The sequence below is a fragment of the Vipera ursinii genome (assembly GCF_947247035.1).
Source record: "Vipera ursinii genome assembly, chromosome: 1".
Classification (NCBI taxonomy): Eukaryota; Metazoa; Chordata; class Lepidosauria; order Squamata; family Viperidae; genus Vipera; species Vipera ursinii.
The window spans coordinates 320,803,637-320,823,236 of NC_139512.1; the positions used below are offsets into that span (position 1 = coordinate 320,803,637).

The 19,600-nt window shown below is 40.2% G+C and overlaps 1 protein-coding gene across 1 annotated transcript; it reads left to right on the plus strand.

Moving 5' to 3' along the window:
* Positions 1–5,733: 5,733 nt before the first annotated feature.
* On the plus strand, positions 5,734–17,891 carry VSX1 (visual system homeobox 1; the record flags this gene model as incomplete). Its single annotated transcript, XM_083378002.1, has 5 exons — positions 5,734–6,148; positions 11,277–11,355; positions 13,881–14,004; positions 15,759–15,939; positions 17,626–17,891. 5 exons carry the CDS (start codon positions 5,734–5,736, stop codon positions 17,889–17,891), a joined length of 1,065 nt encoding a protein of 354 aa, XP_083234128.1.
* Positions 17,892–19,600: the final 1,709 nt, after the last annotated feature.

Here is a 19,600-nt window from a genome sequence, read left to right on the forward strand (position 1 = left end):
GAGTTGAAGTCCACGCATCTTCAAGTTCCTAAGGTTGGGAAACGCTGCTCTAACGCGCTGGAGAAGGTTTCAAAGTCTTCCTCCCTTTCCTCTATCTATCGGCTTTCTCTTGCATTTAGGCTTTTATGTTTTATAAACTGATTAGAAGCAATTACATGTACTTATCCCTCAACTTTCCAAATGACTTGGCCATATGCATATTTAAAGGCTTCCTCATCCCGCCTGGAGCTCAGCCTTTAACGTAAAAAACACTGAAATTAAGCTGATTCTGGTGGCACGTTAAAAAAAAAAAAGAAATCCTTATCCACTAATATCTGGTCGGGTAGGAAATTCGTTGGGGCCGGTGGTCGGATTACCGCTTCTCTAATTACTACACCGGATTTGCTCCCACGCGCTAGTAGTGAAAGTCTGTTTCCACAAAACGACTGGAAAACTGAGCGTGGCTGTACTTGCAGAAGTGAGCAAACGTGCGTGTCCGCTTCTTTAGAAAGAGAGATGGAAAGAAGGTATATGAATGATATGACTCAAAATAAGGCCGAAGATGGTCTAAAGTAGGGATAAGCGCGGGAGGGATAAAAAAAAAAAAAGCTGTACAGTAGGTGCGATCCGGTGCGTCGTGAAATAAATCTACCCAAACCGATGGTGCGCTGTGTTGAACTTTTACTTCTCACAATACTCAACCATCGTTGTTTAGAATTATGAGAAGCCCAACTCTGGAGGGTCCGATCCACATTGGGGAAGATTTTGTGGAAGTAGCAGAGTCGGATGGATGGGAAACGAGCTGTGACTCTTTCTCTAAGGACTAAGGAGGACTCACCAAACATGTCTGCAGAATATTTTTGAAAAAAAATGAAAAGGGTTATTTTTTAGGTTGTTCAGCGATGGTCTTGTGTGTGTCTTTTTTGGAAACATTTACTTGATAACTTCAACCAACCTAATTAAAAAAATATCAGGGCAATGCATAGAATATTTGCAAACATATACTTATTGTATGAAGCTTTAATCTACCAATTAATTCCCTGCACAAAAGTGATACTTTAAGATGCTTTTTTAAAACAAAGCAACCAACCCACCAAAAATGATATTCTCCTGTACTATATAAATCAGACATTCTGGTTACCATTTTAATAACCATTCTTAGTTTTAGGCTGCCCTCCCCTCATTTCCAATTTGCATAATTTCAATTGATTTAGGGAGACTATCTAGACTGGCCGAAGGCACATGTATTTGAGACCAATTTTGTGTATCAAGTAATATGGCTAGAAGGATAGACTAAAGGTCATGTTAAAATTTCTTTCTAAAAAAAGATAATTACTACTGTCCTAAATTAACTTTTCAACTTAGCATATAAATTCAGTGCAGCAATTGTGTTAATACACAATTATATATAAATAGGTAAGGAGGCATGTCTAATTTTTTAATTGGAGGATTGCTTGTATAAAATATGGATCAGTACATTTCCTTCATAGACATCTCTTCTTAAAATGTGTCTTGAGATGATAGAATATGGAGTATGTTACCACCGATCCTTATATTTCATCTAATGAATTATTTTATTGCAACCTGTTAGTTCTTTTATGTGACTTCTTAAAATTCTCCAGCTATTTCCTTTTCCCCAATTGGGGCAAGCAGAGCTGCTAGGAACATTACTAGGAGCCCTAATATAGTGTTATCATTAATGAGCCTGTATAAAAGCTACTAAGTCTCCTTTTGCTTTTTTTCCATTTTTCACACCTGACTAATTCAAAACAAGATTCCAGATTCTCCATATAAACAAAGAATAATAATGATCAAAGAGTAACAGTCAAAAGCAAAATCATAAACCCAAGCCATTCACATCACAATTATCTTAAATGAAAGTTATTGTTCTGCTAATCCCAGGAACAGCTTGCAAGGAGAGATTTGAGTCTTTCTTTAATAATGTAAAGTTAATACACAGTGCTCTTGTAATTATCTTTGTCAGAAAACCCTGTTTAATCTGCATGTTTAGCAGAAAAGGACCAAATCAAAAAATGATCTGATTTAGAACACTTGATGTTTGTTTGTCAATTGTTTACATGAAAAGGTGAAACAGTGAAATGCAATCCAGGTGCAAAAAATGGAAGTCGATATATAACTAGATTCCTCTACCTTGTGAGTTTATTAACCCATGTCCAGAGGTTTAACACAGAAAGTTTTTTTCCATTTCCCTTTGTGTGATAAGACATCTTGAGTTCCACCAGATTTTAGTATTAATGGATTCCATGAGAACTAAGAATAACTTTGTCAAGGAATTGCAGCTTCACGGCTCATATAAACATATCTCAAAGATGAACTAAAGATTTGGCAGGTTCATTTCCTCAGGCACCCAAAGCAAAAGCTGCTCCATGGAGGACCAGCATGTTCTGTTTATAAAAAATAAATGACCCTTTTGGTCTGGTGTGTTCCACTTGTACTTGAGATTTCTGTCTTTAATGCAGATAAAAAGGAGAGAGTTAATGTATATCTCAGCTAATGTAAAATTTACATTTAATTTTGAAACAGGAATAAAGTTGAATCTAGGTTACTTGTGTAAATACCACAGGTAGTACTGCAGAGAAAGCAAAGCACATTGATTTGCTAAGCACATTGATTTGTGCTTTAGATTGTAAGCCGCCCTGAGTCTTCGGAGAAGGGCGGGATATAAATGGGATTTTTAAAAAAAAGGAGAACAGCTAAGCAAGTTGCTTCGACTGTACTGGATCCTTGTGGAATATAATGAAATGATTGACAATCAATTAACAAGATTGCTTACTTGAAAACTAATTCCATCTTCATTGACTGTAAAGAACATAGGAGATGGCAAATAATACATCATTTCTCTTTTTGGAGATTAATGTGTAAGACAAACATCTTTTCCTTCTGTGTTTTAGCTTTTCCATGTCCCCAAGCCTTCTACCAATAAGAATTAAGGGGTTTTTAAAAATGCTATTTCACTCTGTGTATTAGAATGACATAACTTGTAGTGACCTGAAGACAGGAATAATTTTACACATAGGTGTTATCCATCATATAAGAAAAGAAAAAGAGAAGAGAAAACAGAAATGGAAAACCAGAGCACAATGAACAGGTTGAACAGGTTAAATATTGTAAATAGTTTTGTTATATGTATGCCATTTTTCTAGTAATCTATGCCTCACTGAAAATTCCAGGGATTAAAAAAAGAGCATAGCCCCAGGTTTTCATGGATGCTATTCTTTAACTGATGTTTGACTGAATTTAGTATTCTATTTATATATTTTTAAATCTTCCCAAAACAAAATATATACATGTGAAATATATGCATTTGAAAGGAATGGACAATGTGGAAGTTCTACTAGATAGAGAAGTTTATGTGATGTGTTAAAAGGAAGGGTAGGAATGCCCATTGGAAACAGAACCATCCACAACTCCTTAGGACAGACATGTCAAACACAAGGCCCGGGGGCCAGATCCGGCCCGCGAAGTGGTTTCATCTGGCCCGCGAAGCCATCCTGGAAACAGTGAGGGAACGGCCCTCACTGCCTTGGCCCTGGCCCAGAGACCCTCCTCCTGCCAGAGACCCTCAGATCTGTCCCACTCCTGCCCAGGCCCCCATAGGCACCCTTGATGCCAACTATGTAGAGCTGGCCATGCCCACCCAGTAGGCCATATGCACTTTAGCCACGCCCACCCAGTAGGCCACACCCACCCGGCCCCCTGAGGGCAACCGCAATGCTGATACAGCCCTCAATGAAATTGAGTTTGACACCCCTGCCTTAGGAGAAGAATGGGACTCTGAGGTCTTGCAATCCAGGTCACACTCACCACTATAGATGGGCATGGCAGGGAAGATGACAAAATGCATGACTCCTGACTGTCTATTTCATGGGTGTCAAACTTGCCATGTAATGTGAGGTGTGGCAACTTATCGCGACTTTTTTGTATTGCCAGAGCTGGGGTGGACGCGGTCTCCGTATGATGCAACTGGACTGCAGGCTGGCAGTTCGACATCCCTGGTCTATTTAAACTGCTATCTATTGAAAGATCTCTAATTTTCTAGCAAAGTGGGAAAGGACATACGGTAGATGTTGTATGAAAAAGGACCAGACTGAGACATGCTATCTTTTTCATGGGACTGTCCAAGGTCCTGAAGAACCTGCCTAGCCATTCCTACATCCAGGGTCTTTCTCTTTCCCCTCCTTGACTGCCAGTCTGCCAAGCCTTGCCCTGATTGTTTGCTTAGTATGAGACAATTGTTTGGGATAACTTTCTGAATTGCCTACTTTTTGTGGCGCAGACTTGGATAGATAGAATTTGCAGATGAATCTTAACTCCTCTCTTGGTAGTGAATGATCACACTATCTGCATCATGAATCACTATTTTAGCATCCTCATTCAGTTCCTTTATTTCTGACTGATATCTTATGAATTCTTGTGCCAGAAACAAGGGGCTGTGGCAAGGAACCAGGATATCTATTCCTCTTGCCCAATAATTGAGCAAATAGCAGGGGGGATAATGCTACAACAATTGGAGTTTGGGAAGTGAGTTGAATGGTTACCAAACTTATATCGACTCTGAATGGTGTACAAGGAATAACAACCACCATTTCAATATGACTTTGGTAATAGCTTATCTTGTATATTCAGCTGTTCTGTATCTATTTCATTTCATTGGAGGACTAATTATATGGTTCATATTACAGACTCTGATTAAGGAAAAATGTTTTGACTTACAGAGTACTTTGGGATAGAATGCTTTCCCCCTTTTTAAAGGATAGTTTGAAAAGGAATAATTCAGAAGTAAGATGGCAGGTATGACCATGTGAAATCCCAACTCTTTGAAATGTCTGTGAGAGCCTTTTAAAAGGTTCAGGGTTTCATCATGTGGTCTCATCTGCCTGACATTTTGACACCTCCTTTGTATGCTGCTGCTTAGTGTTGCTAAACTTCACAAATTTCTGGGTTTACTCAATACAGTGGACTAAACTGGCCCAACCAAGTATGTTATGGAAACTTATCCATAACAACCTGATTTGGTTTTGAGTTCATGTATTGTACAAATCCAAATAGAGACTTGTTCTGATCCCCAGTGTTTAGCCTAAGATGATGCTATCGTGGTCTCCCCCAAAACTTCCACTGTGGGGTCATTGAATTCACTTTGAGGAAGCCTGAAAACTGAATGTCATGAAAAACAGAAATTAGAAACCTTTCTGGGGGTGTCATGAGGAAGCCCAAAACTTATTCTGCTTTTCTGCTGCAGACATGTGCTATTCTAGGAAGGATCGAGACTGGAATCTATTCAGCCGGGTGAATCTATCCAGGGCTGCTAAAGGCCAGTGTCGCGGTGTAACCATTACCACTGATAGCCCCTGCGTGCCCAGCGCTTCGTGTTTGGGGCGGCTGCGAGCTCTGCCCGCCTTCCCACAAAGCCGGAGGGACCCCCCGCCAAAGTCCAGAGGGTCCTTGCTCAGAGCGGCTCCGACGCGGAGTGAAAACTGTCCCGGCAGCAAGGAGGGGGGGGGCGGGGAGGGGCGGAGCGGGGAGAAAAGGGTGATCGGATCGCGGGCAAATAGGTGGCAATTAATTATCCGGGATTGGGAACCAGTTGCTGCCCCGCGCGCCCGCCCGCGCCCCCCTTCGCCGTCGCTCCCCACATTTCCCCTCTGATTGGATCCAGGCGCCGATGAGCGCGGGATATAAAGCTCCGGCTCCAGAGCCTCTTCCCCCTTCCCAACCGGCGGCGGCGGCGGCAGCATGACGGGCCGCGAGGAGCTCTCGGAGGGCAAAGCCAAGGGAAGCGCGCTGGCGCCCAGCAGCGTCTGCGGCCACGAAAAGGCGCGCTTGGGGGGCCCGGCCGGCGGCGGTTTGCGCTCCAAGGGCTTCGCCATCACCGACCTCCTGGGCTTGGAGGCGGAGCTGCAGCCGCCGGCCGGGTCGAGCTGCGAAGGCGGCGGGCCAGCTGCGGGGCGAGGAGGAGGAGGAGGAGGAGGAGGAGGAGGAGGCCCTGCCTTGCCGCTGGGCTTGGGCTTCCTGTGCAGTTTTGCCACCCAGCAGCCCGCGGGGGCGCCTCGTCTCCTGCCCGCGCACCTCCCCTTCCTCCAGCCTCGCTCGGAGCACCAGCACCCCCGGTACGGACCGGAAGCCGAGAAGCCCAAGTTGACCATCTCCGGTAAGCGACTCCGCCTCTGCCTTGGGTCTCACGCTGGCGGAGAAACCCAACTTGCCCAGCAACTTTGCAGCCCTGATTCCCCAACCGGGCGCCCGGCCCGTAAGTCGGTCGGAGCCGACCCCTTCGGAGGGACCTGTTGGGGAGAACTATTTCACAATAGCTGGAGAGAATCGGTTTCTTCTCCCCACACCGCGAGTTCAGAAAAAAAAAAACCCTGCGGGATCAAATAATGCCTTGATGATCTGCTGTTTCTTTATTTGCAGCCTCTAGTAAGCATAGTGGTTGGCAGCATAGTTTCCCTGGTGTCTGAGGAAGGACTCTGTCCTGCCTGAAGCCTCATGGCTCAATCGGTTGGTTAGCTTTTAAAGGGCCACAAGGCTCTTCTTGATGCGAATCTGGATATCACATCGCTAAATTCCAAAATTACGTTTAGAAACCCTATTTTATGGCACCATAAATCCACGGCACAAGTACATGTTTGCATGAGGCAAAAGAATGCATACAGGCTCTGGCAAACAAACGTGGATATTCTCCAGAAGAACACTGTACATTTCCCATGCTTTTTAGATGGTGTCCTTTGCTGCTACTGCCGCAAAAAAACCTCTTTTTCAGTATTTAGTGCACATGGGAATTTAATTCATAAATTCCACAATAAATGGATGTATTTCACATGTAAAAGTAAAAGGAGTGCTTTTAAATGCCTAAATAATGTGTGCCTTTAAAAGCAGTATGAATTATGCAACCTGCTGCATATCTGGTACTTGCTGCATACCTGAGATAGTGGCATAGAGGTGCTCTGTTGATTCCTGTGAATTGTAGGCCTGTTAATAATGCCTGCTGTGCTCATAAAAGTGTGGCTAGCTTCTCTGAACTCTGCCCTTCTGTCTCAGACCTTTCCCCACTGATAAAATTTTATTTACCTATTCTTGAATCAGCAGGGGGGAAAAATCTTCCATTACCAATCTTCTGTTTTTTGTCACTGCCAAACACCTCACTTGCCACTAGGGGACACAACCCAGCTATGTCAGAATGTGGGGTAGGGAATAACTATAGGTAGTCCTCCAGTTATGTCCATTCATTAAGTGACTGTTCAAAGTTATAATGGGGCTGAAAGATGGACTTACAACCAGTCTTCAAAGTGCTAGTCATCACAGCACCTCCAAAATCATGTGATCAAAATTCAGGCCAGCCCATATTTGTGACTGCTGATTCCCCAATGCCTATCTGCTGCACCCACTTCTTCACCTGCAGTACCCACCTTTGTTTCCTAGTGCCCGCCCATAGCACATTCCTGCTCATGGCATCTGCCCACGCTCTCTTGCGTCCACGCATAGCACCTACCTTCCTGTTGCTAGTGCTCACCCATAACTCTCACTCACCAACCTGCATGCCTGGGATTCCTGCTTCCTCCTGCTTAACAACCCCATTCTGGGGATACAAAGGCAACTGGGACTGCTTGAATTGCTGCTACTCAGTGATGCAGTCATATGACATCATGCTTTACAACTGCATTAAATTCCAGTTCCAACTGCCATTTTAATCTCAGGTCTACCTGTATTTTAAAGTAATGCTGGAGCAAAATTTACTGTCCCCCTTGCTGATTCCTGTCCTGCTTCTGTTGCATGTGATAATATTTGTGATTGTGTATCAGGCAAGATGATATGTTGTGTCAGGCAAGATGATCAATTTTTGCCTTACAACAAATCACTAAACAGGAAAAATCAGATTACTGCAGCAAGATTGGAGGCTGTTTGCCTTTCTTTCCATATTCCCTTTGGGCATTTCCCAGCTGAAAATAATGCAAAATGAAGAAACATATGGGAAGACAACAGAGCAAAAATTACCCAAGGAAGAGGAAGACAGACCTTGTCCTGTTTTGCAACTAGCTAGGTCTGGTCTAGCGGATAACAAAAATTGACAAGCTGCTGAATAAGCAGCTCCATCATTTCATGGGAAGAGGAGAAGAGATTGAAACTGACAAATACAGGCAAACTGGCAAACAAATAACAAAAATTCAGTGCAACACTCATTATTCTGAGGACACTGAAATTTGGAAAAGTGGGTTTGCTGCATCTTAAGATAAATATTTATTTCAGATTGTACTGTTAAAACAAAGTGCTTAAAAACACCCCCTGTTTTTCCCCCAAATAAAAGAGTTCTCTAGTCTGAGGCAAAATTGAGCTACATAAAAAAATGGAATGAGGACAGTAAAAGGTATAAAAGGATTTCGAGAAACAAACAGCTAATAGAGGAGGAAAAAAGGCCCAAGAAAATAATAGCTAACAGAGGAAAAATCATCACCATACTTTTCGTTATTTCCAAAGTACACATTTGGTTACACCTAGAATAAGTCAGTTCATCTCAATGCATTACACACACACTGGAGCTGTGCTGGTATAGTGTTTGGGGGAAAATAGTGCTCGCATATGAGTATGTCTAGTGACAATTTAAATCTGTTTCACTCATAGCTAGAGACAAGGTTAATGTGTTGTCTGGGTATGATTGTATCATGGTAAATTGTAAGCGGGAATGAGATCTAAGAGAAGCATTTTAAATTTATAATTCCTGTCCTGTGTTTTAGGCCAAGAAATATGGCCTTCACAATAGCCGGAGGATGAGCTTGGTATTTTGAACAGGGATTTCAAGGTGGTGCTTCTTGTATCTAATAAATGTAGATCTAAGTATCTTTTTTACCCATTGGTGCTATCTAAAATCATGGAGATATGCGTCTTTTGAAGTATGAAGGCAATAAAGGTGATAAACAGTCTGAGGCAAGAAGAATGGACCTTGCTTTTGAGTGACTGTAGTCAACACCTGCCATTTTGAAATTAATAAAACAGTCCTGTTTGGTCAGTTTGGAAGCAATGCCCATTGATTTCAATTGAATCTGTGTACTTAGGAAAACATGCACATAGTTTGCAGGCCAAGTTTCTAGAAGAATATTTCCAAAACAAACTTGATCTTCAATGCATATGAGTGTATGTTTGAGAAATTAATGACTTGCTCCACCAATTTCTGCACTATCATTCTTAAGCCACTTCATATGATTCACATGTCTGCAGGTGGTCAAGTCTGTACGTAATCTAGAGTTCATTTCCAACACTAGTCCCTTTTGACAAGGAAGTCAATTCCTGACAATAAAAATACACAAGGAAATGTTTAGGATTTGGATAGTGAAAAGCTACATGTTCAGAGACTCTCTCTCTCTGTTTCCCCTTCACAAATTTCAGGGCTTAGTACTGAAAATTAGATCTAGTCTAGAATCAATTTGAATAAAAAACTGTCTGACCGATATACAGCCACTCTGTAGAACATAAGGTAGAACAAAGATCTAAATAACCCAGTATTCCATAAATATCCATGGAAAGTCTACAAGCAGGACATGAGCCCAGCAGCTTCTTCCTGCTATTGTTTCCCAGCAGCTGGTGTTCAGAAACAGTTTATTATTATTCATTTGATTACTTTCTTTACTGCCAACTCAAAGTGATTAATTAAAAAAGTCTCTGATATTGAAAGTAAGATATAGCTTGTTATGTTCATTAGCCATTGATAGCCTTATCTCATCTGCAATCTATTTAGCTTTGATCTCCCACACTACATCTTATGTAGAAAACTTCATAACTTTCTAAACCAAGATATTTACATATAAGAGAATACACACACACACACACACTATATATATATATATATTTATATAAGTTCATCAAAGGGCAATTCTAAGGAGAATGTTTTTATGAAGGACTTGTGGATATGGAGATATGTGAAAATATTCAACATAAAAGAATCAATGGGTAAGATAGGAGCATTTGTGCAGGGGACAATGGATTAAAATATGTTGACATATTTTGGTAATTAGTCTTGTAGATATTAAATGTCCATGGGGTCGCGATGGGTCAGACACGACTTCACAATAACAACAACAAGATATTAAATATTTACACCAGAATTTGTAAATTATATTTTTTTTTTGCCTCATGCATCCTGTCTTCCCATGTTTCTTGTCAAACATCTATAATAGGCATGTCGGTTCTTCTGGACTCTGGAGGAATAGTGGTATGCCAGATATTTAGGAAAAATTAAAACAAATTCAAATTCCACTATGTTATGGAACTCACCACTGAAAAATTTAGGCTATCACAGAGAAATTAAAGGGTGTACGTGTGAAGAAAAGAGAATACTAAGATACTACTAAGTCTTGAAAATATTACATTAGAGACAGATCTTTATCTCTGATTTGGTAAAACCTGTCGGCATATATTGAAGAGAAACCAGTTATGGATTAAAGGGAATTCAGGTGGAAATAGTTGCAGTAAAGGGAATGATCATTTTCATATCATCTCTGATTATGAATATCTTTATTCTTTCATTAATATGAAAAAGCAAAGGATGATATCCTTGCTGTGCTTGGGGGTGGTTCTTGGTGGGATCAGCATGGCTCACTCTATTTTCTTCTCCTTTTTCTTGATCTTTCGGTAGACTGGTTGGATTGCCTCCAATTCTGTTCTTACACTAGCTTTGAAGAAATTGGCTCATTTATTCTAGCTGTTCTCCCGGTGCTGAACAGCCAAAGTTTCTGGCAGTACTCCTTACTCCCTAAATACTGGCTGAGAAATTTGGGGAGTTGAAGTCCGTATACCTTAAAGTTGTGGGGGTTGAAAAACACTGCCCTCTCCTTTTTCCTAAGCATGGACATGGGTAGAGTTGGCTGACCTATATTCCTAAGGACTGGGAAGAGAGTTTTAATCAGTGCTGGCTACTTGCCAATCCTGGTTGCTATCCAAGATGAACTTCGTTTCTTGGTTATTGCTATATCAGGAATGATGAAGACATTATTAGTATGTGTGTGTGGTTTTTTTAAAAAATTTTTTTTGGTTTTACTGCTGAATGCTTGTTAGATTTTTTAAAACAGGTTTTTTTAAAAAAAAACTTAATGTAATTGTAATCCTGATTCATTTGTCTAAGAAAAAGGAAAACTGAGAAATATTTTTAAAAGTAGGACTATAGAAGGAAAACAAGAATATATAAAATAATCCTACTGTATGGACCGCTTACAGTGAAAAAAAGATTTGACACATCTCTTCTCCCCTGCCCCTTCTCCTCCCCTGCTCTCCACCAACATGTTCAACAGATGAAGATAGTTTATCAGGAGAAAAGAACAACCTGAAGACATCTGACTCTCAGATCAAGAGAAAGAAACGACGGCACAGGTACATAAAGCAACTCATGCTGGATATATGGGAGCACAGCTGCAACATCTTCTGTATTAGCTTTAGGATATGTTGCATTAATATTCCAAAAATTGTTACAATAGCTTTATAATATATGATTATATTATAATTATCGCCAAGGCTCGTTGCCTTGGAAGAGTGAGGAAGATTCTCAGGGATGACTCACACCCTGGACGGTATCTCTTTACTCTCCTACCATCCAGTAGGAGATATAGGAGTATAGCCAGCCGTACCAACAGGCTGAAAAATAGCTTTTATCCGTGGGCTGTTAGGCTTTTGAATGGGATATAATCTCTGTGAATTTATGCAGAACTGACTTGGGAGGCCAGTGTGTGGTGTAGGTGGTTCACATGGTGTGGTAAGATGGAGGATTTGTTGTCACTGTGTGTTGGGGGGAGAGAGCACGGGGGGAGGCTCAGCTAATCTCAATGTACACATGTTGTACTTTGACAATAAAGGTTTATTATTTATTATTATTATTACATTGACTTTTGGGGTGGGTGTGGCTGTGAGCAATAGAATTATGAATGTGAAAGGCAGGGGGAGATATGGTGGGAGACGGGGTGGGCTGCTCTCAGGGAATGCGAGATAGTTGCCTTATACATTTTACATTCCAGCTCATTTTGCGGTCTCAATCCTGGTACCCTTTCAGCAGGCCTTAAATGCCAGGTCAGCCTGTAAGAAGTCCCACATAATGATTTAATCATTGATAAGAGGGCCCACCTGGCTTGTATTACCAAAACTGTAGGGTCCAAAAGGCGGACAATCCTTTGGGAGATATGCCCTGCTGGGTTTTGGGTGTGGCATCAGCCAAAACTGTAGGGCAGGGATGGGGGTGTGATGATTATCATCTGGGAATCTTACAGCTTTAAAGAGTGCTGGACCCACAGGTCACCGGATGTGAGACCCTGTTCATTAAATTGGGCCCTAGAGATCGGTTGGGATTCACAAGTCTCCCTGCTGTATAGCAACATCCCTGCCTGAGCAAATTGACTTCATTTCTTGGTTGGCAGTAGAATTCCCTAGACCTCTGGTTCTAGGGAACTTCAATCCACCTTCCCTGCGCGGAAGATCTGAGGTAGCTCTGGAATTCATGGTTACCAAGATGACCGTGGGCTTATCCCAGATCATCCAGAACCAAACATAGAACAGTGGTTATACACCAGATGTGCTGTTCCTGTCAGAGCGCAGTGGCTATGTGAGCTGAAATTGGGGGAGCTCTAGATGTCGTCTTTGTCATGGTCAGATCACACCCTGATTTCTATGTGATTTTCTAGTGCCGCTGCCTGCCCCCAGTTACTGATGGACCTGGATGGGTTTCAGATGGAGCTGGGGATTGTTCCTGTTGATCTGCTGCATGATCCATCTAAAGCTGTACAGAACCATTATTAATGCCACTTTGTGGCATTAAGGGTGGTGAAGCGTCAGTACTGCACCCTTATTGCATCTGCAGATAGCCGCCCCGCAGTAATAAGAACCATCTTGGGTAAGGGAGGCTTAGTGAACCTCTTGCAGGAGTATGCAGAGGAATTTATTCAGAATCAGCTGGAGGAAGTAACTTGGATTTGCTTGCAGATGGACACTGGCCTTGTTATAGGTTCATAGGAGATGCTTGGAAAAGAATCCTGCCCAGTTATCTGGGAACAGTTTGAACCTGTTGGACTTGAGGAAGTGGATAGGGTCCTTAAAACTGGGGGCTTAGCCACCTGTTCTTTAGATCCATGCCTTTACTAGCTTGTTAAAATGGCCCAGGGGAGTGTTGTGTGGGTGGGTTTCAGCAGTGGTTAACTCTTCTTTGAGTGAGGGCTTCCTTTACTTCTTAAAGAAGATTTGGTTTGCCCCTTCTCACGAAGCCATCACTAAAGCCCACCAGAGTGAATATTTTTTGTCCAGTATCTAACCTCCCGTGTTTGGGGAAGGTGATTGAGAAGATGATTGTAAAACAGTTTTGGAGGACCTTGGATGAACCCGATTAATTTGATCCTTTTCAGTCAGCATTCAGACCTGGGTATAAGACTATAACAGTATTGCTCATGCTTTTGGATGATCTCTGGTGTGGGTGGGATGGGGGTTCTACATCAGTTCTTGCCCTATTTAACCTCTTGGCAGGTTTTTATATCACTGAACATGGTTTCCTTCTGGAATGGCTCAATGGAGCACACATTGTTCAACACTAAGGGGCACTGAGAAGAGTATGTAGAACAGTGTTGTACTAAGTCATCACCTTTCTCTCTGGTCAATTCCAGTTGGTGGTGATTGAGGAGGAGAGGTCCCACTTTTTTTAAAAAAAGACTGTTTTTGCTCCTTACTACAGCACTGATGTTGTTATCCCTTATGATGATGAAATGTCTGTAAGAAAACAATCAAGCTCAGTGAGCACTAAGGGCTCCCCTAGATTAAATACAACTTTTAGTTTATACATCTGATTCTACAGGAACATATTTCTCATTTAAGATGCTGCATTGGCAACCTAATCTGGACTGTTTTTATTTTTGTCCCTATAGGACTGTGTTCACTGCCCATCAGCTGGAGGAATTGGAAAAGGCGTTTAATGAAGCTCATTACCCTGATGTATATTCCAGAGAAATGTTAGCAATGAAAACTGAATTGCCTGAGGATAGAATACAGGTTGGTTGTTTTGTGTCCAGTCCCACTGGTTTTGTTTGATACAACAGACAAATGTAAGGCCCAGACCCTTCCAGACCTATCTAGGTTTGACGTTTCCAAGATGGTTTTACAGAAAATATTGAAGAATGTCCAGGGCTTGAAAACTTGGCAGAGAGAAAGGCTGGGGTATCTATAAGATGTGGTCAAAATAGCAAGATGGTAGCAAGATGTGACCATGCAATCAACACTCTGCTTTTATGTGTGTGTCACATGTGTGACACAGGGATTTGAATGAACCATCATGACTTTTTTGACTGTATCATGCAGACCTTCCAGGAGAAGGGCTTGCTCTATAGTAGCTGCTATTGCAACTCACATCTAGAACTGATTTTTTTTTCTTCTCTCTTTGAGAGAATTCAGTTCAGAACCATTTGAAATTGACATTTATGGGTTCAGGGGAGGCTAGATGAAAGTCTCTAAGAAATTATGCTACCTTTGCAAATCTTGTCACAGTACAGAAAGCCAGGCTAAATAATCTATTGGTCATTTGACTGTTATTCAACATGAGTACAGTTTGACTGAGTAAACTTTTTACATCTACAGAAAAACACTGGTAAGATATTAGCTGCAATCTGTAACATAGTTTATCTCAGGGTTTTCAAGTCAATCCTTTATCTCAGGGTTGACTTGAAAAATGACAAAATACAAATAGCCCTGGGAATCTAATTTTTGGAAATACAGAATGATTGGCTACTTTTTGGTATATTTACAGAGGGAGAGGCCCACTTAAATATTAATATGCTATCATAATGAAATCCTAAGTATAACTGTTCTTTAAAATTTTCTCATTTGAATCCTGGTTTGAAAAGAGAGGCCAAACTTTCTCTATGTACACACGGCTGTTTATTGTTTGGTACAAAGCAGAGATGCACCCTCGACCCTCCAAAACTGAGTGTTTACCTGAAAATTGGCCAAAAGGGAAGTATTCAATGCATCGGGCAGGGGGGCTTTCCATCAATTGCATTGAATTAAATTACAAATAATTCAATAGTTTTTGCCATTCTCACTCACTTTTTCGATTACTGTTTTCTTCATACTACTCAAAAGCTGCATGTTGCCTTAGCGGCCTGAAAAAAATATATCCAGTCCTGTATACAAACATGGACACTATGCATTCACTGTCCAGCAGGATTAAACCTTTGGAGAAAGAAGCCTAATGAAAGTGTCTATGGAGATTTTCAATCACCCAGTCATGGTTGTCCCAAAGGTGCTTTTCAAAAGGCAACTGGACATTCTTGGGGTTTTTTTTCCTTGAAGACATTTTGCTTGTCATCCAAGAGTTCTCAGAATTGAAGAAGCTTCTTGGATGAGAAGTGAAACGTCTTCAAGGAAAACAACAACAAGAAAGTCCAGTTGCCTTTTGAAAAGCACCTTTGGGACAAGCCTAATAAAAAAAAAATAAGCATCAGGGTTTAGTATATTAATAGCAACAGGAAATGGAAATCAACCTATTAGTTGACTTCTCCAAGCAATATCTTCACATGAAAAACCAATGAAAGAATAAGGAAAACATTGTTATTCCAGTAGGAATGAAGTAGACAATTTTTTGACTTGACAAAAGGCTTGTAAAATCCCTGTTTTCTTTGTGCTGACCAAGTGATCAGTAACCTTTGTTCACCTACCATGTTTGTTTAATATGCTGTTCTCTTCCCTCCTTTCAATCCCACTCATGAACATTATTGCTAAATGTGTGTTTCTGGTTCTACTTTTAAAAGGTTTGGTTTCAAAACCGAAGAGCCAAGTGGCGGAAGCGTGAGAAATGTTGGGGCCGCAGTAGTGTGATGGCCGAATATGGTCTCTACGGTGCCATGGTGAGGCACTCCATCCCACTTCCAGAATCAATTATCAATTCTGCCAAAAGTGGAATGGTTGGTTCCTGTGCCCCTTGGCTGTTGGGTAAGCGTGTCTATAATGTTGTCAGTGTACAGGTGGTTAATATTTGACTACATGGGAAAATGACTAAGTACTACTGTTTCCTGTTGAAAGTATCCTTTTCCTTCTTTCACACAGGCTAAATTGATGACTAGCAGTAGAATGACCCCTTAAAACGTTGCACTTGGTAACATCATTACAGAGGTTATTAAATCTGCCTTCTAATACTAATGGAGGGTAGCAGGTCTTCTCTTAACTAGAATCCTACGTTGTGTCTGTACAAGTAGTCTTTGACTTATGACCATTTGTTTAGCAACAAGGACAGCACTGAAAAAAGAGGCTTGTAACTGGTCCTTACACTTACAACGGTCATACCATCCCTGCAGGCCTGTGATCATGATTCGGGTGCTTGGCCACCATCATGCATTTACAATAGTCACAGTGTCTCATTTGTAAGTCGCAATTGCCTGATGTCTTGCTTATTGATTGTGATTCACTTAACAACCATACCGCAAAAGGTTAAAAATCAGGTGTGGTCACATTATACTTCACTTAACAACTTTGCTGTTTAATGATTAATTTTCTGGTTGGTATTGTGGTCGTAAATTGAGGATTACCTGTATGTGTATGATTGTAGTAGTTAACTGTGCAGATATCTGTGCATGTGAGTGCCTATTCAATATATACATAACACACATACATGTCTGTGCAAAAATACATGCAGACACACACACACACAGATTTTAAATTTCTTACTTTCTGCCTATAGCTACCCATAACATTTTCTGTTCTAAGAAAGGTGAATTTTTGTGAGTGGTGGAATTTGATATTTCTTACCATTCATAAAATCTGACATGCAGTTTTCAGGTTTGAAAAACATTAACTGATCTTCATAATTTAATATACATATACATATACATATATATACATATATATATATATATATATATATATATATATATATGTGTGTGTGTGTGTGTGTGTGTGTGTGTGTGTGTGTGTGTGTGTGTGTGTAGGTCTTGGCGTATTCGGGTCTTTTCCCGTGTAGGATTGAGGGTGTCTTGGTGACGTTGCGTCGAGGTCCCACTCGTCATCTTCAGGCTGGTGTCTTCGGTTTCGTGCTTGTGCGAAGACCTACATGCTAGGCTGAAACAGGAAATAAGATTTGTCCCGTGTCTGGAACCAAGCAAGTGTATTCTGAATGCTTAACAAACATTTTACACACACACACACACACACACACACACACACAAACACACACACAGAGAGACATTATTTTTTTTATTCCACTGGTATTACTTTTATAAGTAACTCAAGACGGCAAGCATACATAATACTCCTTTCTCCTGTTTTCCCCACAACAACCACCGTGTGAAGTGGGTTGGGTGAGAGAGCGCTTCCTCTTGATCATAGCTTAAACTGATATTCATAGCCAGAAGACCTCCCCTCCTGAAAACCTATATTTTAGCTTTCACACAAAACTAGATCTGTTCATCCATGAGAAATGGAAACTATTGCATTTATTTCATGTCTCTTCTAGTGTGGTTGGTGCCAATCCATTTATGGGTCTGAAAAAAATGGAGCAAAAAGGAATTTTTCTTTCCCTGTTTCTCAGTATTATAGCAAGTGGCCCAGAGATTGAATTACTGCATTGATCTATTAGGTGTACAGGCTGATTGTATAATAAAACTGAATTTTTATTTCTTTTAGGAATGCATAAAAAATCAATAAATATTACAAGAAAGCCTGAAAATGAGGAAAAAGGAAATAGCAGCTGGAAATCTGAACATCTTGAGGAAGAATTCAAAATTAAGCAGACAGAATATGAACGAAACCCCGCTAATAAATTAATCTCAATGGACAGTTCAGAAGATATTGCAATTGACCTCTCTAGTACGGCAAAGCAGGAAAAGAAGATCAGCAATCTGAGTTTTGGTGGGAGCCCACAGCCCAAAATGAAAGATGCTGAACACTAAGGACCTGGACAACATGACACATTTAAATTGGCCAGTGGTCTGGCAAAATATGAGTATTATTGCTCTATGCTTATTTGTTTTTTTCAAGTGACTCATTCATTTTACGTGCAAAGGGGACTTTCTGAGGTGGGATATATGCAGAATAAAATTTATTTTTACAAATTGAAAGTTGTATATTTGTAAAGAAGATAATTTGCTGTAGCTGGATATTTTTTCTTTATATGTCTCACTAAGTCACCTTTCACCCAAAGTCTAAAAATTTGGTTCCATTTTTGGCAGAGAGGCAAATAAGTACCCAATCACTTAAAGAATCTCACTCCATCAAGTAAATACAATTATCAGTGAAAACAATTTGCAATGCATTTCTGCTAAATTAAACCAAAGTAGAAAATTATAAAAAGATTTGATTTCCCCCCAGAAATGATCGTTCTCCTTACCTGCGTATGGCTATTTAATAATGAAGGATAAATTGGAATACTTACGGTATGTGATAAAGCAAATAATAAGAAACACTTTTCTGAAATTATCTGATACACTCCTGATACGTTGGAAACACAATTCCTAGAATTCTCTACCAACTTGGAAATTCAGATAAGCCCATCCTGATAGTCATTTGCAGTGGACTTAGAAGCATGTCTGGCTTCAGCTAGTAGTTTAACAGTGGCCAAAGGAGCAGAAAGTATCAGAAGCAGAAGCTACTTTCTCTTCCTTCTTCATTAAAATGCTAATATACATTGGATAAAAAAACAGATCTCTGTGTGAAAATATTTATTAATAATAAATATCATTTAATTTCAAGTATCTTTTTGCACTGGACTCCAGTTTGGAGAAACTCAGGTTTCTTGTAAAATGTAAAGTAGTTCCTATAAATTTTATGTCTGGCTATTCCTACTGTATTGTAAAAGCAGTATTTATTAGTGCAGTTAGATGTCTCATATGTACTGTACCGTATACATGACATACAGAACAAGGGAAATGAAGAACCTTGATGAAAATGAAATGATGAAAATGTTTGCAGGTTGCTCTCCTTTTCTTACAGGAACTCGTATTATAGATTTTGGTGTTTACATTAGGACATCCAATAGTCCAACTGTTGCAAGCTTACAAAAACATACATTTCTTTCATCCCCAGTTACACGATTTCATTACATATTATTTTTAAAAACTAAGGAAATTAATACTTTTTACCAATGTTTTCAGCATAAAGTCTGTAGTAAAAAGTATGGCTTTTTATTACAAAACTGTATTGGGGAAAAATATGCAATAACTCCAATTTATGTTATATGGCGCACTATGCATAATTGAACACAAATCTGTATTTATAGAGAAAAAAGCCATAGAATCCAGAAAGAAAATATTATTTTATAAGATGTAATAGAAAAATATTTTGTACTTATTCTGCATGGAAGAGTATCAACATTTGATCTTTTCCCTTTGGTCTTTTTATATGTACATCTAAAAAGCACTTTGGATATCTACCTGCTTTGTTTGTCAACTATTTATTTATATATTCATAATAAATGCTAGTGTTTTTGTGGCTTTTTGGAGATGTATATTAGCTGTTGGATAGTGTGCTAACTTCTAAAGACACTGCCAGATGGCCATGTTAAAATGCAATCCGCCAGTCCTACTTAGAGGCTTAGGGACATAGAAAGGAATTCATTTTCATGAGATACATATACTGTATCTGCATCCATTTTTATTTGTTT